Source organism: Cynocephalus volans, chromosome 2 (genome assembly GCF_027409185.1).
Source record: "Cynocephalus volans isolate mCynVol1 chromosome 2, mCynVol1.pri, whole genome shotgun sequence".
Classification (NCBI taxonomy): domain Eukaryota; kingdom Metazoa; phylum Chordata; class Mammalia; order Dermoptera; family Cynocephalidae; genus Cynocephalus; species Cynocephalus volans.
This window is the reverse complement of record NC_084461.1, coordinates 122,110,050-122,132,474: the sequence shown is the minus strand read 5'-3', so window position 1 is coordinate 122,132,474 and position 22,425 is coordinate 122,110,050. Positions and strand designations below refer to the sequence as shown.

General features: G+C 50.8%; 2 protein-coding genes across 3 annotated transcripts in view; both read right to left on the bottom strand.

Moving 5' to 3' along the window:
• Positions 1-10,765: 10,765 nt before the first annotated feature.
• Positions 10,766-15,990, bottom strand: REEP2 (receptor accessory protein 2). Of its 2 annotated transcripts, none has more exons than XM_063087149.1 (8): positions 15,959-15,990; positions 14,042-14,114; positions 13,394-13,470; positions 11,987-12,107; positions 11,646-11,759; positions 11,149-11,296; positions 10,918-11,048; positions 10,766-10,834 (listed from the first exon to the last, which is right to left on the bottom strand). In XM_063087149.1, exons 1-8 carry the CDS (start codon positions 15,988-15,990, stop codon positions 10,766-10,768), a joined length of 765 nt encoding a protein of 254 aa, XP_062943219.1. The 2 variants fall into 2 exon arrangements, with proteins under 2 accessions (XP_062943219.1, XP_062943220.1); XM_063087150.1 differs by having other exon boundaries at positions 11,149-11,290.
• A 2,219-nt stretch (positions 15,991-18,209) lies between these two features.
• KDM3B (lysine demethylase 3B) overlaps positions 18,210-22,425 on the bottom strand; it is a 59,760-nt gene continuing 55,544 nt past the window's right edge. The window contains exons 23-24 of the mRNA XM_063086361.1: positions 21,968-22,102; positions 18,210-19,635 (exon numbers count right to left, since the gene is read on the bottom strand). Coding sequence (XP_062942431.1) covers positions 19,555-19,635; positions 21,968-22,102 — 216 coding nt within the window. The 3' untranslated portion in view covers positions 18,210-19,554. The remainder of the gene's footprint in view (positions 19,636-21,967; positions 22,103-22,425) is intronic.

Genomic DNA, 22,425 nt, shown 5'->3' with positions numbered 1-22,425 from the left:
TGGCATTGACCCCTGCCTCTAAGGAGCTTATGGTTGGGTAGAAGGAAACCTGGATTCTGTGTTACAAGAAAATTAAGATAGGAAGGAAGCAGCCGCATTAGCCACCGAAACTCAATTTGTCTATGGGACATGGGGATAAGAGGAGGGAAAGATTCAAAGGGGCTGCAAGAAGGGCAGGGATGATGAAGAGATTTTGGAGGAGAAATAATATGAGAAGGAACAAAGTTTGTGGTGGGGAAGTGAGAAGCTGTCTTAGGCCAGGGTTGGGCATGGGGTGGCCAGGAGGGCCCATGTGTGGTCTGTCTGGGGAAAGTGCATGCGGCTAGAAACGGTAAGTGGGCTGGAGTAGAGAGGGTACCTATTGAGAAGTAACAGAGGTAAGGTTAAATACAATAATCATTCGTTTAAAAAAGGTTTATTGACCACTGCTTATATCAGACACAGTGCTAAGACAGGAATTCTGAAATGAGGCTTCACCCTCTTAGAAAATATCGTTTAGTGGGATAGACAGAAATAAACAGTTATGCAAATAAAAAGGATAATTTCAGATTAAGGTAAGTGTAACTTACATACTAGGGAGGTGAAGGAAGACATCTCAGAGCAGGTGACATTTATGCAGAGATAGAAGATGAGAGGCAACAGACTCTGCATGGAAGAGTGTGGTGGGGAGAGCATTCCAGGCAGGGGACAGCCTTGCAAAGGCCTCAGGAGGGCAGGAGGTCCAGCCACGAACACTCTACGGCCTGAGGCTAAGGTGTGGGCAGCAAGGATGTTTAGAACTAAGCTGTAGCCCTGTACCCTCACTCTCCCTTGTTCTGCCCTTACAACTCAGGCAGATGAGAAGGTGGCCTTCTCAACCTGCCCAGCCTCAATGGTGTAAGCACCTGGAAGGCAGCTTCTGCCCAGGAACAGTGAGAGGAGCTGAGCTCAAAGCCCCTACATGCTGCCCAGACCTGAGCCCTCCCTGTGATGGCACAACCAGTGAGAAGGGAGGCCTGAAAGTCACCCCTAAGATAGGGTTATGCTGCTGACCTGACTTTTCAGCAGCAGGGCTGGGGGCATCTGAATCATCCCCACCTTTCTCTGGTCTGTCTTTTGGCCAATAGCACACTCCCATTTGCTGTATTTGGGGGGACGGGAAAAGGAAGAGACATGGTAAAAAGAATTGGCCCCTCCCAAGGAGCCAAATCTCAGTTTGGGCTTTGGAGCACCCAACTTGTGACCAGCAACCCAGATGGAACAACTGGCCTTGGCCTACAGGAAACAGGTTAGAGGGAAGTAAGGTTCTAAGCTGCCCCTGTACCCTGGCCTTTCCTTGCAAACAGAAGAGGAGGAGGAGTCAGAGGTGAGAGAGGATTGCACTTGCCCAAGGGAGCTGAGGCTTCAGGAGAAGGCCAGTGGAATGATCGAGTCTCGCACACCCAACCCAGGACTGAGCAGGCTGCAGCTCTCAGAGGAAAACAAGCCCCTTTTTCCATTGCTGCTTCCTCCTCCCCAGCCCTGGGCTACGTCAGCACCCACATGTGCTGCTCAAGCTGTGGTTTGCCACAGCTGTGGCGCCCAGGGCTCAGGAAGTGACTCTCTCTTGGGTTCTATCTGGGGTGCCTGTCACACTTTCCGATGGCTGATGGGCTCCACTGGAAACATGGGGGGCTCCACCTTGAATGGGTCTGGGGGCAGCTCTGCTCCTACCCCACAGAAGGTCTTAAGGGGTGAGAAAAAACCTGAAGAGACCAGGCATAGGGTGGGACAGAAGGTGCACTGGAGGATGGGGGAAAATGGAGAGACACAGGGAAAGACAGGAGATGAGGGAGAGTCATCCCAGATTGTTGAGGTGTGGAGCCATCTCATCTGCTCCAATTACAGATGCCAGAGGACAACCTGAGTGCTAGGATAGATGGAGAAGGCCCTGTGGAAGGGTGTTGAGGCCTGGGCAGACAGGGTCCAAAGAGGGTGCTGAAGAGGGTGCCTGGCATTCCCTGGACTGACCCCAGGGGCTGCAGAGAGGAGAGGATTTGGCCCCAGGTTGGGGAGCCTGCCTGAGAGAGTTGGGGTCTGGGCTACTGTCCTGAGTCTGCCTGAGAATGTGCCAGACACAGTTAGGTTAGGCCTGCAATGGAAGACACTGGGACATAATCACTTGGGGAGGTGGCACAGTCTGTCCTCAAGGGTGTCAGTAAAGAAGAGGGAGTAGGTGGAGGTAAGTGAACACTTAGGTAGGGCTCTCTGGGTCTTCTCTGCTCCATAGTGTCCTGCAGATGCAGAAAGAGGCTGCTGTCCTTGGGCGTCAGTCCCTCTGCCCTGTGCTGGGCAGCTCCTCTCTCAGATCTGAGGCTGGCAGGATCCTGGGCTTGGAGGACAATCCAGCCTCTGGTGGCTTCTTTCCTCCACCCATCCCCAGCTGAATGTGCAGCAAAGCCAGCCGGCTGCAGAAATCTCTGGAAGCTCGTTGGACAGGAGAGGGAGGGGAGCATTACATAAGAGCCCACTGATGTGCAGGAAGTCGAGAGCAGCCTTTAGATTAGAAAGGCCGTGTTTCCATCCAGCCCAGAAAGGCAGGAATAGCAACGGCAGTTATTTCTGGCCCCTCACCACTGCCAAGCGCCGGGGCTGCTTGGCTTCTTGGTGGGTGAGCTTGGACTCCACAGACCTGGTGGGGGGATGAGGGAAGGAGGGAGGGAAGGGGAAGGCAGCCCCTGGGGTTACCCCACTCTGGCTCTGGCCTATCCTCCACCCCCCAAAAAAACAGGATGCAGAAACAACAACAATAATATCAGTGGTGCTTGTTTCCTCTGATTTTTCTTGATCTCTGGATGCACTCTCCACCCCTACCCCACCCTCACCTCGCATGTACTACATGACGGGCTCTGTGCCAAACACTCATACTGACAATGTCTTATGAGGAAAGTACCATTCCACCCCACTGTCATTGACGAGGAGACATGCTCAGAGAGGGCAGGCGACCTGCTCAAGGCCACAGAGCTGGTCAATGGTGGAACAAGGATTCCAGTCCAGACAGTGGGGCTTCAGAACCCCCTGTCTGAAACCCAGCTTGTACCAAGAACTGTTCTCTAGGGTCCCAGAATGAATCAGACAAAGATTTCACTCTACAGGAGTTCTCGAATCAAGTTGGATGGGGAGACAGGCATGTGAACAGATTATATCAGTTCATTCATTCAGCAATTATTGATCAAACATCATCTCTGCTCTAGGCATTAAAGACACAAAGAGAAGAATGGAGAGTCCCCTGTCTTTTGCAGTTCACAGCCTAGTGGGGGAGACAGACAAGTAAACAAACAATTACAGCTGTGTGACGTGTGCTCTCGTGGAAGAAGCACAGCTAAAGTGGGAGCCCCTAACCCAGCTCCCACCCACTGAAGTGCTTCCCAGGCAGTCAGAGCAAACTTGTCATTTGAAAATAATCACAGGAGGCTGGATGGGGGAGAGCAGGTTGTGAGACCAGAGGGCAACCATGCAATGGCCCAGGAAGAGGGCAAGGTCTGTATGCATTTGCACTAGCTGTCTCAGGGGCTCCCTCAGAGGCCTACCAGTCAGAGGCTGAAAGACAGCAAGAAAAACTGACATCCAAATCTACTGACAGGCAGCTCAGCACAAAGGAGCACCCATTTCCCTTAGTACAGTGGCAATAGGGTGGTGGAGGCTGGATGGAAAGTCCTCTCTTTTTTCCTTCTCCAACCATCCTCCTATCGACTCCCCACTACAGGAGCCCTGTTTTTGAGTAAAGTCAAAATAAGTGAGTGAAGAGGAGGATGGTGCCCAGCACCAGGAGGAAGAGCTTCCCTCCAGATGATCACATTGAGAAGTGTTGATAAGAGGTAGGGAGAGTCAGCTCCTGTCCCTAGGAACATCCGCAGAAAGATGGGCAGAAGTAACACTTCTGTTCCTATCAGCAGGCAAAGGGACGGGTCTTTGGAGATTACAGGACCCAGTTCCCTCTGGTCCAGTTGCAGAGAGAGCCATCATGACAGGATGACAGTGTCTTGAACCTTACATTGGACTGTGTTCTTTTTTAATAAAATAAAATAACGCATTTTTTATTATGATAAGATATACATAAAATTTACTGTTTCAGCCATTTTTAAGTGTCCAATTCAGTAGTATTAAGTACATTCACACTGCCGTACGACTATCACCACTATCTGTTTTCAGAACTTTTTCATCATTCCAAACAGAAACTGTAACTCCCTATCCCCCTGCACCCCCACAACCCTTGCTAACCTCTATTATAGTTCCTGTCTCTATGAATTTGACTACTCTAGGTATCTCATATAAGTGCAATCATACAATATTTGTCCTTTTGTGACTGGCTTATTTCACTTGGCATAATGTTCTCAAGGTTCATCCAGGTTGTAGCATGTATCAAAATCTCATCCCTTTTTACGGCTGAATAATACTGTATTGCATGGATATACCACAGTTTGTTTATCCACTCACCTGTTGATGGACATTTGAGTTGTTTCCAACTTTCAGCTATTGCAGATAATGCTGCTGTGAACATGAGTATACAAATATTTGTTTGTGGACTCTAATTCATCAATCAAAGGCAATAATCTATAGCTATCACAAGGGAGATTAAAGTCAGATTTAAGAAGAACCTCATGGTTTCCAACTATCAGTGACCAAAGCAATGGCCTTTCCCTCTCTGCACAGTTTTAATATGCAGAGATTCCTGTGCTCCCCCTAATCATGCCCCCACCCCCAAGATGAGGTGATGCCCGGAATGGCTGCCCTGTAGAGGACAGAGGTTTTAGCAGTCACTGGGGTCAGAGATTGGGGTGGTTTGTCTTTAGGAGCTGGGTGGTGAGGGGTTCCTTGTCTTCTCTTGGGCTCTGGGTATGTTTGCCACCAACCTCCAACCTCAGACCCAACTTTCCCCTTTCCCTGACAACATCCAGGCTGTCTCACTTTTTCTCTCCCAGGCTAAATCTGGAGTGTGAAGCTGCTCTTCTTCCCAATTTAGCATTTGAATTAAAGTGAGAACTGAGTGTGGCTGGGAAGCTGACTCCCATCTGTGTTTGTGAGAGAGTGAAAAGGAGAGCAAGTGGGCATGGGCACCTGCTGGGGGACTCAGAGCGAGGGCAGCTGATCTGGGCAGTGCCTGGTTAGCTCAGACACCCATCCTCCGGTGCAGGCAGACAGCTAAGCAGAAAGATGTGAGGTTTGAAGGGGGTTGTTTTTCCAGGAGTGGAAGAATGCTTCAGGGCATCATTCAAACATTCCACAAAAATGTGCCAGGCCCTGTACTAGATGCTGGGTAAATGATAGTGAACCAGCTGGTTCCATTGCCTACGCCCCTCCTTTTAGTCTGGTGGGGAAATAGACTCAGAAACAGGCAATGACCAAACAGGGTGATGTGTGCTGTCGGGGGGAAGGACAGGTATGTCAGGAGCCTTGAGGGGGCATCTAACAGCTTGGATGTGGGGTGGAGGAACCATGTCTGAACTGAGACTTGAAGCACAAGCAGGAGCTGACCTGGGGAAGCAAAAGAAGATGGGAAAACTGGGCATGCAAACATCTGAGTGGGCATGGCTTCTGCAAAGCAGGGAGCTGGTACTGGGTGAGCTGGGCTCAAGAGGGCTCAAGAGCTTCTGCTGCCTCCTACACTCCACCTCTTCCTTCACTCTCCTCCCCTTCTTCCAGGAGAACAAAATCAGATGAGAGGAACATGGGCCAGAGAATTCTGGGAGCATGTGGGTACCTTCTGCTCAGGCTCCAAATAGTCCAGTGGGGTTGGGAGGCTACAGTCTCCTGAATCAGCCACTCAGAAGGTTGGACCTGGCAGGCCCAATATGGACATAGAACAGAGGAAATGGGACCAGAATTGCATCTTGGGAAACCAAGGTATTGGGAAGGGTCTCTGCTTGGTTTACCTTACCCCATCCTTCCCAGGGGGCTGGCTGAGCTGATCTCTGTGGGACCCTTCCTCTTCTTAGTTGATGGGACTGAATCATGATTTTGACTGAGCTGGGAATGGATAGAAATCTTGGCAAAGAAAAACCCTCTGTTAGGAGAGGCAGGAAAGAGCTGTCTGGGGGGCCATACATTTCCCTGTCACAGAAATGACAGGCATAGCTCAGGGATACTGGTATAAAACTCACCATCAATATTTCAGGCAGCATTATTTATTGATCACTCATCTGGTGGGGACAAAAGGAGAGGGTAATTCATAGGGGATGCAGGGCTGGTGGGGTCAGTTTGGGAAAGAGGTGAGCGAAAGGTAGATCATTAAGGAGCCTCACCTCATCTCCTGAAAAAAATACTCTGATTCCAGGGTTTGGGGACTAGGGACTTTTTCTCCTCTTTCAACCCCACAACACCACAGATGAAAATAAGGGATGAGGCAGGGGCCAGGGAAACCAGGATCAGGCCTGGGACTGCCATTGTGGCCACCAGGGAGGCCATATCCAGGGAAAACTGCAGCTTTGTGAGCTTCCCACCCTCCAGGCCCAAATTCCTCTCCCAAGTTGCTCTCCTCTCTTGACTCTGAAATCAGCTCCAGCAGCCTCTTTAGATGCCATTGCAGACTGGGTCCCTTGGGCTGAAGGGCCCTCCCAGGGTCAGCACTGCAATTTCCCTGCCCTGGAGAGGGTTCCTGATCCTTGCCCCAGGGAGTGCCTTCTGGGTCTGCCCATTTCCTGTAGGGAGTGGGCAGGGGGTGTGCACACAGGCTGGGCTTAGGAAGAGATTGCTTGAGAATCCACAGGTTTCGTGTCCACTCTCGAGGATGCCTTCTTCATGAACCTCTAACTTGAGGAGTGAAGCAGGAGGCACTCTGGTCACAAAATCTTGAGCCCTCTGGCTGCAGGAGAGGGTTGCCCCTGCGGGGCGGGGAATCCCACTGGGCGGGAGCTCTGCCACCTAGTGGATTTTTTGCTCCTTGCAGGCTTCCCTCCCACCCTTTGCTGCCTCCAGCCTAGATACGGAACATACTCTCAGGAAGGACCCAAACCGAAGTTGCTGTTGGGATCCAAGGACTCGAGGTGCCCTCCTCCTCCACACAGGCCTGGCCCATCTCAGAGAGGGAAAAATTGGGGAAATTTGGGAGAGAGGTAATCATGAACTGGCTGAAATGTAAGATAGTGGGGAAACTGTCAGGGGCATTTGGCCTGGAAAGAGCCTCTCCCTGGGGATTGCCACAGATATGGGGACCATGGCCCAGAACCCCCAAAGCCCCTCCCTCCTCTGCCTGCCCTGCCTCCTCCCAGGCCCAGCAAAGCTGGGTTTAGCTCTGCTGATCCAGGGAGAGCTGGCATAGGCTGAGGGAGCTGCTGGCTTTCCTCTGACATCACAGCCTGGAAATCCCATTCTAAGCAGGTTCTCTGGGTGTGGGGCACCCACAGAAAGGGAGGGGGAGTCTAGTGAAGCAGCTCCAGGCCTGAGGCCATTATAGTCACAGACCTCAGGCCTGGCAGGCTGCCCAATGCCCCAAACAAGGTGTGGGTATGGGGCATAGCTCTAGACCCCAGCCCCAGCCCCCAACCCAAAGCTAATACCTCTCAAGCCCACTGGGGACCCAGAAAATGATCTAGTACCCTCTACAGATCTCTGGCTTCTTAACTCTGTTTTGACATCTCTTTTTTACTCCCCTGGCCTGGAGAAATCTACTGAGGCAGAGGAGCGAGGACAGGTGATCCTGGAGACTGAGGAGATAGCAAGGGGTCACCCAGACCCCGATGTGTCTCACCAGTCAGCCTCCTCCCTGGAGCCTTTCCACCCATTTTTTGTCACCCTCCATCTCTCCTCTCCTCCCCTGTACCACAGGGACAGGCCCTGTGCCCAGAGTTCTAGAAGGCTGGATGTTTCCACAGCAACAGACCAATGAGCTTGGAAATCTGTGCATGTTTCTGTTGACACAGGGAAACCCAGTGTGCATAGAGAGCCCAGCAATGCAAAATCTGGCAGTGACCTCCTTAGCCAGCAGTCACCATGGGTGTATGAACAAGCGTGTGTGTGTGTGTGTGATATGCAGCAGATTTATTTTTATTTATTTATTTATTTATTTTTTGTCTTCTTTGTGACCGTGCACCGGCCATTCCTATATAGGATCCAAACCCACGGCGGGAGCGTCGCCGCGCTCCCAGCGCCGCACTCTCCCGAGTGCGCCACGGGCTCGGCCCCAGCAAATGAGATTTAGATTAGAGAGAGCCTAACCTGGTTTCCTGGCCATATGGTAGCTGCTAGCATGGGACTGCAACATTTTACTCTCTGGGGATCTTTCTAGAATGAGTCTGTCTCCTGAATTCTACCCTGGCAACTTCCTCTCCTTTCTGATAAAGAAAGGGGCCAAATTGCTCAGAGACCAATGGTGAAAGGAATGACCTTCAGAGGGCTGGTTAGCTGGAGGATTCCAGGGAAGAGAGAGGATATCTCACAAGCCACCCCCACTATGACCTCCGTTCAGGAGGCTCTTGGCTAGCTTGGCTCAGGTGTGGCAGGCGGACATGCTCTGTGATGCCAGGGAAGGATGAGGAAAGCCTGGTGTAGTGGCATTTTGCCAAAGGTGGGGTGCAGAGCCTAGGTCTAGGTCCCTACTCACATCCCCTGCCGCACCCCCGCCCTGCTCCATTTTCCTTCCACAAGGCTGGGCTGCCATTTCTCTGCCGCTGCTCCTTCCCTCCCTCCCTCTCTACTCTCTTCCTTTGTTGATCTCTCCTCCACTGCTGCCTCTGCTTTGCCGTCATTTCCCTTCTGCTGGGTTCTGGCCTTCCACGGTCTCATCCACAGCCAACTGTGCTTCTTGGCCACTGGGGGCCCACACTCTCCCTTCCAAGGGCTCGGACCCCATGCCCAGCAGCCTCCCTCCTCCAGCCTGGGCCAGCAGTTCAGAGCTCAGCCCCTTCCTTTCCTGATGCCACTCTGGGTGTGCTTCTTTGGCCCCAGCCCTTGGTTCCTTATCTCCCTTGTCCCCAGGGCCCATGGGGCTGGTTCCTCTGCAGCCTGTCAGGGCTTCCCCATTTCTGCCTCTTCCCTCAACCCTTTCAGGGTCTCTGGCTCAATGCCCCCCCCCCATTTTTTGGCTTTTCTAGGCACTGTGGCCACCCAATCCCCCAGCCCTGACCAGCAGCCCCATATCCCATCCTTTCTTCCCTGGGGGCCTTACTGGGGTATCTGTCCCCAGAGACTGTACCTGGCACTTTCCATTGGATACCAGAAGGTCATTTGGGGTCTCAAGGAAAAATTTGGAAGGGATAAGATAATCTTTGGGGGTTGGAGCCCCTTTTAGGCTTTTTCTTGTACCCTCAAGCCATTTTCCCATACTGAACCAACCCCAGCCCATCTCTTACCTGGAGATCAGAGCTCTTGTGTTCACAGCCTGACCTTCTCCCCTCCACTCCCCACTGCTGGGCCATGCTTCTCACTTGAGGTCCTTCCTACCTGTCCACTGGGAGGGGCAACAACAAAGCACAGAGGCCAAAATAACCGAGGTGCCAGAGTTTGGTTTATTGGCTCATCCAGTGCCACAGGTCCAACGGGCACCCTCTTTGCAAGGAATCGGGAGCCCCTCGGCTCTTGCATTTCTCCTCCTTCTTCACATGTTCCTCCTGGCCCTGACTGAAGCCATGGCGGAAGCTGGGGCAGGCTGTGGGGCGGAGGCTGGGCTCTGACGGGGTCTGGTCACATAGGGCCCAGTCTGCTTGGCACAGGAAGGGGACCCTGGGGCAAGGGAGAATGGGTCCCCCAGTGAAGAGGAAAGGAGCCAGCTCAGCAAGGGCCTCTACAGTAGGCCCTGAGGAGTGGAGGAGTCTGGCCCAGGTAAGTCAGGAATGGGATGAGATGAAAGGGGTCAAGGGCAGAGGAGGGGGTAAGACACCCTCAGAGCCCCATTCTCTCTTGGACTAGAGTCCTTTGTACTCAGAGACTAGGAGGGAGGTCAAGAGGGGGAAAACCCAGCTGGCTGTGGGGCTGAGGGTGGTAGGAGGTGACTACTGGAGAGAGTCCTTTACCCAAGCTCCCCCCAGCCCTAGACCCAGAAACACACACACACACACACACACACACACACACACACACACACACACACACACACACACACACACACACACACACACACACACACACACACACACACACACACACACACACACACACACACACACACACACACACACACACACACACACACACACACACACACACACACACACACCCGGAACCCTTGCCTCTTTTTAGTGGGGACATGCAGCACCCAGCCCTACCCAACACCCAGGAAAAGAGCCTCTAACTGCAACGCTGGCCTGGCAATCCTGGTCGTGGAAGCACACGCTGACCCCCCTATCCTCATCACAGCTGTAGCCTGGAGGCCTGTGACCAGCTTCCCCATTTGCACCCCCTCTGCCAGGGGCCTTCAGGCCCATCCTTGGACCATCTGGGCTGTAACTGCCACCCCCAAATGCAGGGTGAGCAGTGGGGGCATGTTTGGACCTTAGAGAAGGCACTGCGTGGGTGGGGACAGGGCTGGCGCAGGGAGAAAAGCCGTGCAGTCTGAGGAGCCCCTGCCTCCTTGGGTGGCTCAGTCCTCACAGCCCCGGTCCAGCCTCTACCCTCAACCCCACAGCTGGGCCCCCTCCTCTTTTCCAAGCGCCTTCCAGAGGAGTGGCCACTGGGCAGGCACTGGAAACGGCCATCTGAGGGTCCCCAGGGGCCCAAGACCCCTGGGCTGTGTGGGCACAGTGTGGGGTGGGGGCTGGGCTGCGGCCCTTCCTGAGGTGTCCTCCTAGCTCTGCAGCTTGTGGGGTGGAGAACCTCACGCTGAGTCGCCCCCGCCTGAGGTCTTCTTCTTGGGCCGAGCCTTCAGAGTCTTGGAAGCCAGCGGCTATGCAAGAGGGAGGAAGACAGAGGGCTCAGCCTGGAGCCACACCCCTTCCCATTTCCCCGAGCTCTGGCCTGTGCTCTCACCTCAGCTCTGGGCACTTTCTTGATGGATTTGACCCTCTTGGGGGCTTTGTCTCCCATGTCCTCCTCAGAGGTTTCTGTCCGGGGATCTGCCTGGTTTGTGCTAGACCTTAAACTCAGGGCTGGGTCATCTCCTGGTTGGGGGGAGGAGAGGAGAACAGGGGTCCAGGAGTCTCTCCTACCTGGCCTCCTTTCTCTGGTGGCCCTCACCCCCACCCTGGGCCCTGACTGTACCTAAGTCCTCAATGGTGTCCAGGAGGCTGCCAGGGCTGGATCGGAGGCGGCCATCAGGCCCCTGCAGGGGCAGCGCATCCTCGTCCCGGATCAGAGTCAGGTCCTGCATACTAAAGCTTCGGAGCTTCTCTGACAGCACCCCCTGGCCCTAGGGTCACCACCACGCACCAGGAGAGCCAGGGGAGGGGCGGGGTGGAGACAGAGGTCACCATAGTGCTGGCGGCAGCCCCTGGGCTCAGTGCTTTCCCCACACACCTCCTCAAGTCCTACACAGTGCTGAGAGGCAGGGGCCATACTTTCCCTCTGGACGGATAAGGAAACTGTGGCTGGGCAGTGGCAGTGACTCAGCTGAAGAGTTGTAGAGCCAGGACTGGAATCCCGAGCTGCACAAGCCTCAAGCCTCCACAGCCCTGACAGAGTGGACGCCAATGGGCCTGGCCAGGGGCACCAGATGAACAAGATGGGGCCCTGGGACTCTGGGCCTGCCCCCTTCTCACCTTGGCAGCAGCTGTGACTGCGGCATTGGCGGCCAGGTTCAGGCCCCGCTTGCCCACCCTCATCATGGTCTCATAGCTCTTGTCTCGGGCCTGCGTGATGTACTCATCGATCTCCTGAGGGGTTGGAGGGGAAGGAAGAAGAGGTGAGAGGTGGGAACTGCTGTTGAGGCAGCCCTACCCTTGTTCACACCTGGACAAAGGCACTGCCCACTCCAGGAGGCCATGGCCCACCAGGTCACTTGAGTCTCTGGGCACCCACAGGTTGAGCCAGGAATGGACATGGGCACTGGGATGCCTTGGTCTGGGGCAGGCTGGGAAGCAAACGGAGAGTGGGGGCAAACCTTCTCCTTGTTGGACAGTGTTGGGTGCACAAACTTGCGGTAGAGCACACTGGAGCCCTTGGTGTAAGGGGACAGCAGCCATATCACAAAGGCAATCTTGAGCTCAAAGTAGAATGGGAACCTGTTGGGGGGACAGAAGCAAGTGCAGAGCACGGGGCAGGGAATCAGGAGGTGCACTGGGCTGCATGACCCCAGGCAGCCCCTCACCTCTTATGCGCTTGGGTCCCCATGTGGTTCATGGGACTGGTCATTTCTAATCCCAAGGGGACTGGGAGGCTCAGCTGAGACTCTAGTGGGGAAGGTAAAAAGCGACCCCCGAAGCAATTTCTCCTAACAGTGGCTCTCCTTGCACCCTCTTCTCTCCATGTCCCAGGCCCGTCACTCCTAAGGAAGACCCCCATCCTTCACCCTGGAGTTAACGCCAAGGCTAACTCCCTAACTTTCCAGGTCCATGTCTGGGTTCCCCCCTTGTCTTCCTGCTCTCCTTCCCATAAAGAGGAGTGGGCTTCTTCAGCTGTGCTCTGGTCCCACCCCTCGCTGCCATGGCTGCTCCTCACTTTTTAAGAGTGCTGTCCAGGGCCGGCCTGTGGCTCACTCGGGAGAGTGCGGTGCTGATAACACCAAGGCCACGGGTTTGGATCCCATATAGGGATGGCAAAATAAATAAATAAATAAAGACTGCTGTCCATTGCCCTCAGCTCCTCCTCCTCAGGCCACAAATCCCTCAGGTCTCCTATGCCCTCATAAAGCCCTCATCAGAGCTCTCTCCTTTGCTTGTGTCGAGATGCATCTACACTCAGTTACCCTTAATTTTTAACCCACCTCTTTCCTAATCTACTTTCTCTACTAAAACTATTTTTCTCAACTACAAGGGCCTTATCTACAAATGCAACAATCTTTTGTTCTCTATCCCTCTTTTCTCTTGACTTCCAATGTACTGTCACTAGTCTTCTCTTCCAAGAGGCATTTGCTCATTCAGTAAACATTTTTGAACTCCTGCTGTAAATATACAGATGATTAAGACATATTTCCTGTCTTCAAGGTGCTCATACACACACACAGTGCCTGTAAAATGCCTTGGAAATGCAAGCATCCAATGTTTATAGCATTGAATCATATGTCTATTTTACAAATAGGGAAACTGAGGCCTAGAGAATTGTGATCTGCCTAGTAAGTGTGGCAGAGAATGTCTTCTGAACTCCACTAAAGTGCTTTGGCTGCCACCAGAAAAAAATGTGGGGGTTCTGTATGTTCTTAGTCTGCTGATCAAGTCAGACATGGCGGGGAATATCGAGGACCCCATGGGACTGTCGGGAGTGGGGGTCCCAATATTCTGTTTGACTGGCTGAGTAGAAAAAGACAGAGGCCCTGGACCCTGAGATACAGGGAGGGGATGCTGGACCTCACCAGGAGAGCACTATATCCGTGAGAGTCTCGGCTGTGGTGAAGAAGGCAAACACGATCCAGTACATCATCCATTTCACCTGAGGATACAGAGGGCAGCATTTGCTGGGGCCTTGGGATGGGGGGCCAGAAACACCCAGGGCCCCAACTCTGCCTGCTCATCATGCCAGTGCTGAGGGGAAGGAACACCCAGGACCACAGCTCTGCCTGCTGATCAGGACAGGACTTGGGGGAACACCCAGGACCCCACCTCTGCCTGCCAACTATGCTGGAGGTGCTGTGGGGAAGGGACACCCAGGACCTCAACTTTGCCTGTGGATCACACCAAGCCTGGGGGAAGGGAACACCTGAACCTCCTTTGGTTGAGGGTCCTGTTAGTGGCGAATAGTGTGGGTACGAAATCACCCCCATCAAGGGCCGAGCCCGTGGCGCACTCGGGAGAGTGCTGCGCTGGGAGCGCAGCGACGCTCCCATCGCGGGTTTGGATCCTATATAGGAATGGCCGGTGCACTCACTGGCTGAGTGCCGGTCATGAAAAAGACAAAAAAAAAAAAAAAAAAAAAAAAATCACCCCCATCTGTAATGTGACCCACTGTCTTTCCCTATGTCTGCCATGTAGGTTGGGTAGTCAGCAAAGGGTCATCCACTCACATATTCCTTCACGTTTTTTGTCTTCACGGCCTTGTAGGAAGAATAAGCGGGGTACAGGGTGCCAAAGATGAGCCTAGGAAGGCAGGGCAGGCATGGTTAGTGGGCTGGTCAGCCAAGGGCAATGGCCTCTTCTTCCCAGATGTGCATCAGTCCCTGGGTAGGTAAGGGGAGAAGAGACAGAACTCCAGAGTGCCACATCAGAGAGACTGATGAACTCAGGCCAGGGGTTAAGATCAAAGCAGTCAATACTCAGGTGATTTGCATGCATGGAGGCCCCAGGCAGCTAGGATGATGCCCCTCCCCCTCCATTGTTCAGTTCTACTCTACCCAGAGGCCAGAGGGTCCAGTGTGGTCCGTTTAGCCCATGATCCTTGGTTATTCACAAACATGGCATGGGGAGTGGGGGTCTGGTCACTCCCATGGGGGTGTATTCCTTCTCGACCCCATGCCCATTTATACCCATTTGCCCTTACCCTCCACCTCCCATACCCAGAGCCAGCCTGGGTAGGGCCAACTCTGCAAGAGAACCTGATACAACCTAACAGGGCACTGTACCTGGCAGTCAGAGGCACCACTGTGGCCCAGGAGAACGGAGGGCACAGGGGCAGGAAGCCCTGGGAGAAGCAAGGGGGTCTATTCCCCTATGTAAACACCTCTGGGAACAGGCTCAGAGGATGGCCCTGGGCTCAAGGCCCTGGCTGGTGATCCCATTACAGGTCATAGGCAGGACACAGGTGGGGGAGGAAGACTGATGCCCCTTAAGGAGCTTGTCCAGGCAAGAGAGAAGTACTACCTTGAAGGCCACATGGAGGTATGAGACCCCTAGAGTTTCTCTGGAATGGAATAGGGGAAGAGGAGAGAAAGTCCAGTGGGTCTAGAGGAAATAGGACTCAAGCAGCGACAGCACTAAATGGGAAGAAGGCAGCAAGGTGGGGTTGCTGGGCTGTCAGTCCCTCATGGTGGAGGCTGAGGGGTGGGGTCCTGAGCTAGTGCAGGGGTTGGCTCTGAGGCCCAAGAGGAGCCCCTGTCAGGCCCAGCCCCTAGACAGTGTGTGGATGCTGCCTTTCCTACATGGACCAGCCTGCTGGATGCCGGTTACTTCCAAACCTGCTTGTGCAGAGGCAGTGCGGGGCAGAATCCTCAAGGACAAAGTCTGGGGTTTTGGGGGGTTTGTGTGTGTGTTCCCTCCTGGAGCCTGAGGGAGGTGCCGGGGACACAGCTCCACAATGTGGCTGGCAGCCTGGAATAAAGACCACCGAACGTCCTCCCCGCAGTGGCTGAGCATACACATCCTCTCCCAGTTACCTCCCACACTTTGTCCTCCAAGCATCCCTGCTTTCAGATACCCAGACTTCCTTCCTGGGGGCCTTAAGAGCATGTGTCCTCATCCCGGGTCTCTTGACAGTCAGTGGAAGAGGGAGGAGGGCCTGGGCCCTTTTGGGAGGTCCGGGGAGCTGGCGATGCCTCTAAGCTGTGAAATGGTGAGGCCTGCCTTGCTCCTCACCCTTTTCTCGTACCCCTCTTCCCCCAGGGAGATGAGGAGCTCCTCCAGCCCGACCTGCCAGGTGGGGGAGGGGCCGTCCCCTTATAAATCAAGCCGTGCTGCTTAGACCCTAGGATAGGCGCGTGAGCAGGGAATTTTTTTTTAAAAAGGTTATTAAAAACAATGTGGGTGAGGTCCCTGGGAAGCCTGCCACGCTCCCCTAATTTTTCCCTGTCCAGTCCTGGGTCCCACATCTCCATGTCCCTGGGGACCCCAAATAGGGACGATATGCCTTTAGGTGACTCTGCTGTATGAAGCCCTGGAGTAATCCATCCCGAGCTTTAGTAGCCCCCAGCCCCCACCCTCACACCCGCCCTCCATCACCGGTCCCCATCGCCCCCCACCGGGGCGCGCCCCGCTGCCGCCGCACTCACACGACCAGGCGAGAGATGATCCAGGACACCATGGCGGGGCCGGGCGCGGCGCGGGGCGGGACCCGGCCCAGGCCGAGGATGCAGCTGCAGGAGGTCGAGCGGCGGCGGCAGAAGAAGCAGGACCCGCAGTAGCAGAAGCAGCTACAGCAGCAGCCGCCGCGGGGGCAGCGGAGCGCCGAGCCGCCGTTAAAGGGGTGGTCCCTGCCGCAGCGGCAGGCTGTGGGCGGCGGCGGCTCTTAAAGGGGAGGCCGCGGCGGCGGCGGCGGCGGCGCACCCCTGGCACCTGCTGTGGCCGGGCATGCGCCTTCGACCCTCAGTGCCCTGCCTTCCTTTAATCGCTTGTTCACCTGTCTTGGTCCTGGAGGCCTGTCAGGGTTCCATCCTGACATCAGTCCCAGCCCACCTCCTCTCCCGGCCCACATCAGGCTGAAAGGCTTAAATGTCCCAGAAGGAATAATGGCTGTGATTTATTGAGTGCTTATTGTGTGCCAAGCCCTGTGCTTAACTTCACATACACTATTTCAGTGAATCCTCACAACCACCCTATAAGGCAGAGGTTATAATTATCCCCATTTTGAAAATAAGGAAATGGGAAGCTTAGGGAGGTTCAATAATTTGCTGAGGGTCACAAAACGACTAAGCCATGCTGCTAAGATACGAACCCAGGAAGTCTCAACAGGCTACATCCCACAGCTAATTTGCTAGAGACTAGCAAACTCTCTCCACACATCACGGGCCTTTTAAAGACATCCACCTGAGCTCCTGAAGGCAAAGGTACAGTCCACCCCATCCTTTCTTGACAATTGCCAATCACCCCAGTTGAAAGAGGACCTATCCTACCCTGACATGATTTGTTTTAGGCTGTCAGTTCCTAAGCTTTACAGGGGAAGAGCTTGGTGCTCTTAAGGTGGATTTCTCCCACCCCCACTCCCCCAACTTCCCACCATGGGGATCAGACCTTATTTTCAAACGGAGAGGCTGGGAGAAGTACCTGGGACCCAGGTCTGAGATATGCCCAGGAGCTCCAGTCCACCCCCATCAAGCAAGCACTGGTGGCAGTGGATGTCCTAATTGTGAAGACATTTATATCCAGAATGTAGGCTGTTCCACCTCCTGATTTTCACCAAAGCGACCAAGCCCCAATGCCCCCTCCCTTCCGCATTGCTCTCCTTTTCTGGCCCATTTTAAAGCTTCTGCATTCCTCTACCGTTTATGTGGAGGTGTAATCCTTCTGGGGACCACAGCAACAACTCTTGCCCATCCAGACTGAAAGGACATGCTCAGAGCTCTGTATTTCAAAGGCTATGGTCTTATTCAGACTCAGTATCCTGGAACCACACAATGGTCTATTTCCAACCTGATAATGATATTTCCAGGCTCAAATGTTTTGGAAGATGTTTTCCAACAGGTTCCAGAGAAGCAGCCTCTGATGACCCCTCTTGCTATTCTTTACAACTTTGTTTCTAAAAAGCCTCTTTTAATTGGAATGAAGTCTTTCCTCACCCCTCAAGACACTTTAATTGCTGCTTGATAAAACAAAAATAAATCCCATTTGGGCTTTCTCCCACCATTTCTGAGACGGATTTAGGGAACGTTTTCTTTTCTTTTTTTTTTTTGTCTTTTTCGTGACCAGCACTCAGCCAGTGAGTGCACCGGCCATTCCCATATAGGATCCAAACCCGCCGCGGGAGCGTCACTGAGCTCCCAGCAACGCACCCTCCTGAGTGCGCCACGGGCTCAGCCCTAGGGCACGTTTTCTATGTGGGTAGCTAGGCCTCCTGCTTTAAGGAATCCCACCCCCCGACTACCCAAAGCCTTGCTCAGGCCACACACCATGGCCTTTTTGCCCCAGACCCCACCCTAGGAAGGTAGAACCCCACCTTTCCCACTCCAGGCACAGAGCATCAACTATGGGAAAACCCCTCTCTCCTCCCACCCTCTAACTCATGGGGCTCCTTTCCCTCACCCCCAATCTCCCAAGCCACACTGACCTCACCCTGGCACTTCCCTTTCTCCCAACTGGGCACAAGTTCAGGAAGCAAAGAGTAATAAGTGGGTGTAGCACGGTAATGAAGACCTGGAAATGAATCCCCCACCCCCAACTCAGTCTTCAATCTGGCCTTGATTTTAGAAGGGTTGGCACAGGAAGAATTTTGTCCACTCTAAACAGATTTGTTAGATTTTTAATAAGAACATGGAAATCCCAATCAGCCCTTCAACAAAATTAAAATACAGAAAGTGAAATTAAAAGTATTCTACAGTAAATGACTTTTATTTAAAAAAAAAAAAAAAAAGTAACTGTGAACATATAAACAAGTCTGCAGGGCACTACAGTACAGCTGGAAAGAGATACATTTCCCAATGTACCTATGGGCCAATGAATTCCATCACTTTCAAATAAATTCTTAATAAAACTCCACTGAGTTGTAAAGTTTTGCTGAAAATATTTCTGGACAAAAAACCCAAAAGACAAAAAACCTCAAGTTGGAAATCGAACTTTCCCTCTCATTTTGAAACATAAGAGAAGTCCCAAGGGAACGCTGGTAATAGGTGAAAATGATTCCTGGAGTCACCAGTGTGTGTGCATGTGTGCGTGTGTGTGCGTGTGTGTGTATGAGAGAGAGAGAGAGAGAGAGAGAGAGAGAGAGAGAGAGAGAGAGAGAGAGAGAGAGAGAGAGAATACACCACAGCTCAGACATGACAAAGTTCTTTCTCAGATGACTGTTCCCTCAAGATAAGACTGGAATGGGAAGGGGAGAAACTAAAAGAACCCTAAAAAGCCAATTCTTTTAAATTCTGCTTTGGCTGATTTTGTGCTATAACAGGCAGCAGATTTCTAAAAATCATATTTCTTCAAAGAGTTTTCTTGAAAGGAAGACTAAATGTAATGTGCCTTTCCTCATAATCCAGGAAAACAACTGTGGTATTTCAAAAATTCTAAAAATATCTACTTTCATGAAATAGTAACTATTTCACTACAAACCTATTTTTCACTAAATACACACGTTTCCTAATCCTGGAGCCTCCTGGGAAAAGCAGTGGGTTCTCCCTGGGTCCTGCAAGACTCCAGTGTTTAAGGGAGAGAGTGTGGGGAATGGCTTCACCCCGTCTCTGAGGATGAGCCGTGTCAGAGGTCACGTGCAGAGACACAGTCAGGCTTCCATCAGGCATATTTAAGCAATTACCCCCTACTTGTACCAGTTATGCAATTTCCCCTACCTCCAAACACATTCCTACTTAAATAGGCACAAGAGGAAAAGAAAGGTGTGCCCATATTCCTGGTTTCCATGAATCTCAAATCAGGAGAATGTGCTGGAAAGCCCACTGATGTTCAGGCAATTCGGAGTCCCAAAAGGCCACAGGATGGGGAAGTGGCACCTTCGGCTTGGAGTCTGAAACTGTGTGTGAACAGTGCGACTTTCCTGTGTCAACCTTCAGTGTTGAGGCAGCGTAGAAAAGAGTGGCTGGAGAGTTTGTAATACTGACCACACTGGCTCCAGGTGAAGGCTTCTGCTCCAGCAGAGAACCCTGCCATTCCCTGTAAGTGTTGTGAGTGAAAGACCTGCTTCACAGGGGAGTTTAGAATTTCTCCATGCCTAAGACCTTGCCAGTTTGGATTCATGAGCCTTGAGGGTGCCAACAGCATCTTTCACTGCATGGTAAATGATGTTCTTCACCTGGAGAGAGTAATCAGCACAGTCAGTTCATGGCAGCCCCATGCTGTGTTCTGTACATGCAAATATATGTTCTACCCTAACTATAAGCCTCCTGGTTAGTAAGAAAATCCCCAACAATGACTATGTGCTTCCAAGTCAACCCCTAAGATGATTTACAAGTCACATAAGATATAAGACCTATATTCAAAAAAGAATGATGAAATCATTTGAAAGTCTATATAATCACCATCATCTGTGTGTTTACTATGTGCTGGGCAATGTATTAAATATATTAAATTTTCATTTAATCCTTGTAATGTATTATTATCCCCATTTTAAACATGAAAAACTGAGGAAACCAAGGTTCCATGGTTAAGAATCTTGCCTAAGGTCCTATAGCTAAAAAGAATGCACTAAAAAAATGGTAGAAGGCAGGTTTATGGGATATTTTTTCCCTTTGTGCTTAATGTATTTTTCTAATTTGTCTAAAAGAAACATATATTTCATGTAAACAAGTTGGAAGATATGGTAAAAGTTATTAAAATAAAGCGAAGAGGCTTATTAAAGTGAACAGGCTAAAGACACTTCTTGAAAAGAACTGACATGAAGATTGTGGTTATTTCTGGGAAGGGAAAACAGGGAAATAGAAAGGGAAAGGGGACATGGGGACTTCAACAATGCACTTGTTGTATATGTATATGCTATATATGTACGAGGGTACTTCAAAAAGTTCATGGAAAGATTCACATTAGCTTTTAATTAGTTTTTTCCACGAACTTTTTGATGTATCCTTGTATATGACATTTTATTTCTTAAGCTGAGTGATGGGCACACTAGTCCCCCTTAAGCTATTCTCTATTAAAATTTTTGTATTACTTTAACAAATATTTACTGAGTACCTATTATGTTGTCAGACATTGCACTAGAAAAATGCAGTGAATAAAACAGTGAAATTACTGCCTTCACAGAGCTTAAATAGCTTACATTCTAGTAGGGGTAGTAATGAACAGATATAATATACAAGGATACTTTAAAAAGTTCATGGAAAAATAGAATTAAATGATAGTATGAATCTTTCCATAAACTTCCTAAAGTATCCTCATATAGTGTGTCAGATGGTAAAAAATACTACAGAAAAAAATAAAGCAATGAAAGGGGTTTTGGGATGTTGTTATTCTAAATAGGGTGGTCAGAAAAGGTCTTATGGATAAGGTGACCTATTACAAGTAGAGACCCGAAGGAGGTGGGGTCTGAAATATGTATGACCGAATATTTGTATTATATTTATAACACTTATGTGATTATACTTTGTATAAGAACTTTATGATTTAAATATTCCGTAATTTTGAAAAAAAAAAGCAAATCAGACTCAGGGTTGAAGGTACTGCCCAGGGCCGAGCCCGTGGCTCACTCGGGAGAGTGTGGCGCTGGGAGCGCCGAGGCCGCGGGTTCGGATCCCATCCATATAGGGATGGCCGGTTTGCTCACTAGGTGAGCGTGGTGCTGACAACACCAAGTCAAGGGTTAAGATCCCCTTACCGGTCATCTTTAAAAAAAAAAAAAAAAAAAAAAAAAAGAAGGTACTGCCCAGCTGCAAAAAAGAAAGAAAGAAAAAGCAAGCAAGAAAGAAAAACCTACTGCAACCAGAGATACATCTGAGCCACAGGCATGCCTGAGGGAAAAAGGTCACAAGTGAAAGGCTGGGAGACTGTGTATTCAAACTGCTGAAGTTCTGCCTGAAAAATCTTGCTTCCTTATTTTCTGTTCTTTATATGTTACTAAAGTGCCCAAGTGTATTAATAAGGAAATTCTACCCTTAAAATTCCATCCATTTCAAGAGCAGAGGAAACCTAATCTAACTGTCCAGCTTTACAAGGGGAGAACAATCCTTACCCCTGTGAGTACAGTTCTCGGGGACATGGACTGCAGTCCCTCGTAGGGCTCTAAGGAATTGACTGTGCACAGAAATTGGCTACAAGAAGCAGCTTCGGGACAATACCTCTTCTCAGAAACATGCTTAGAACACACTGCTATAGTGCTTTTCCTACCTGCCTGGGGAGGTCAGTCTAGTTAGTTACTAACACTAAAAAAACACTATACCTCCCAAGGGCAGAGGAATAGAGAACGTTCACACTGAAAAATGATCAGGTTAAAAGATGAGTATTGTCTAAACAAAACTGAAGGGAACTGATTAAATGCTTACTGAAAGGGAGACTCCATATCCCTAGACATGGATTTCCTGAGTCATTTCTTCTCCATAGTTAGACCTCCATAGAATACCTTCAGAAAGGAATATGTGCCTTCTGTGTATACGATGAAAAGACAGAGTGGGGGTGAAGGAAGATTTACTTACCTGCAGTTTATCCTCATGATTTGTATGAGTGTTAGAGAGATGCCTGAATTCCTGAGTCAGGCGGAAACAGTGCTTTACGTGTTCAGGAGATACAAAGTCTTCTGCTACTTTTATGCAACTGTATAGATTGTGGACCTAGGAGAGGAAAAGTGCAGAGGGAAAACACCAGACATTAGAGATTCAGTAACACATGGAAATTTCTGTAATGCAGTTAAAAAAAATTTAGAAATAATTATAATGTCCATTTTTATAATAATAACAAACACATAAAAACTCTAAGTGCAAATTTATAAATAAAAATGTTGGTATTTGCAGAGAAAATGGTCTAGAAAAAAGTACACCAAACTGTTAACAGTAGTGGTATGGTATATAGGTAGTTGAGCTGGGACATGTCCCTTTTCTTTTAATAGCCTGTATTGTTGAAAATTTTTAAAACAAGCATTTAAAGTAACAAGAAA

Coding starts and splice junctions, on each gene's coding strand:
- REEP2 (XM_063087149.1), bottom strand. CDS start 15,990: ATGGTGTCCTGGATCATCTCTCGCCTGGTCGT. Junction 13,471..14,041: donor CAAAAAACGTGAAGGAATAT/GTGAGTGGATGA, acceptor CTGTATCCTCAG/GTGAAATGGATGATGTACTG. Junction 11,760..11,986: donor CACTGTCCAACAAGGAGAAG/GTTTGCCCCCAC, acceptor CCAACCCCTCAG/GAGATCGATGAGTACATCAC.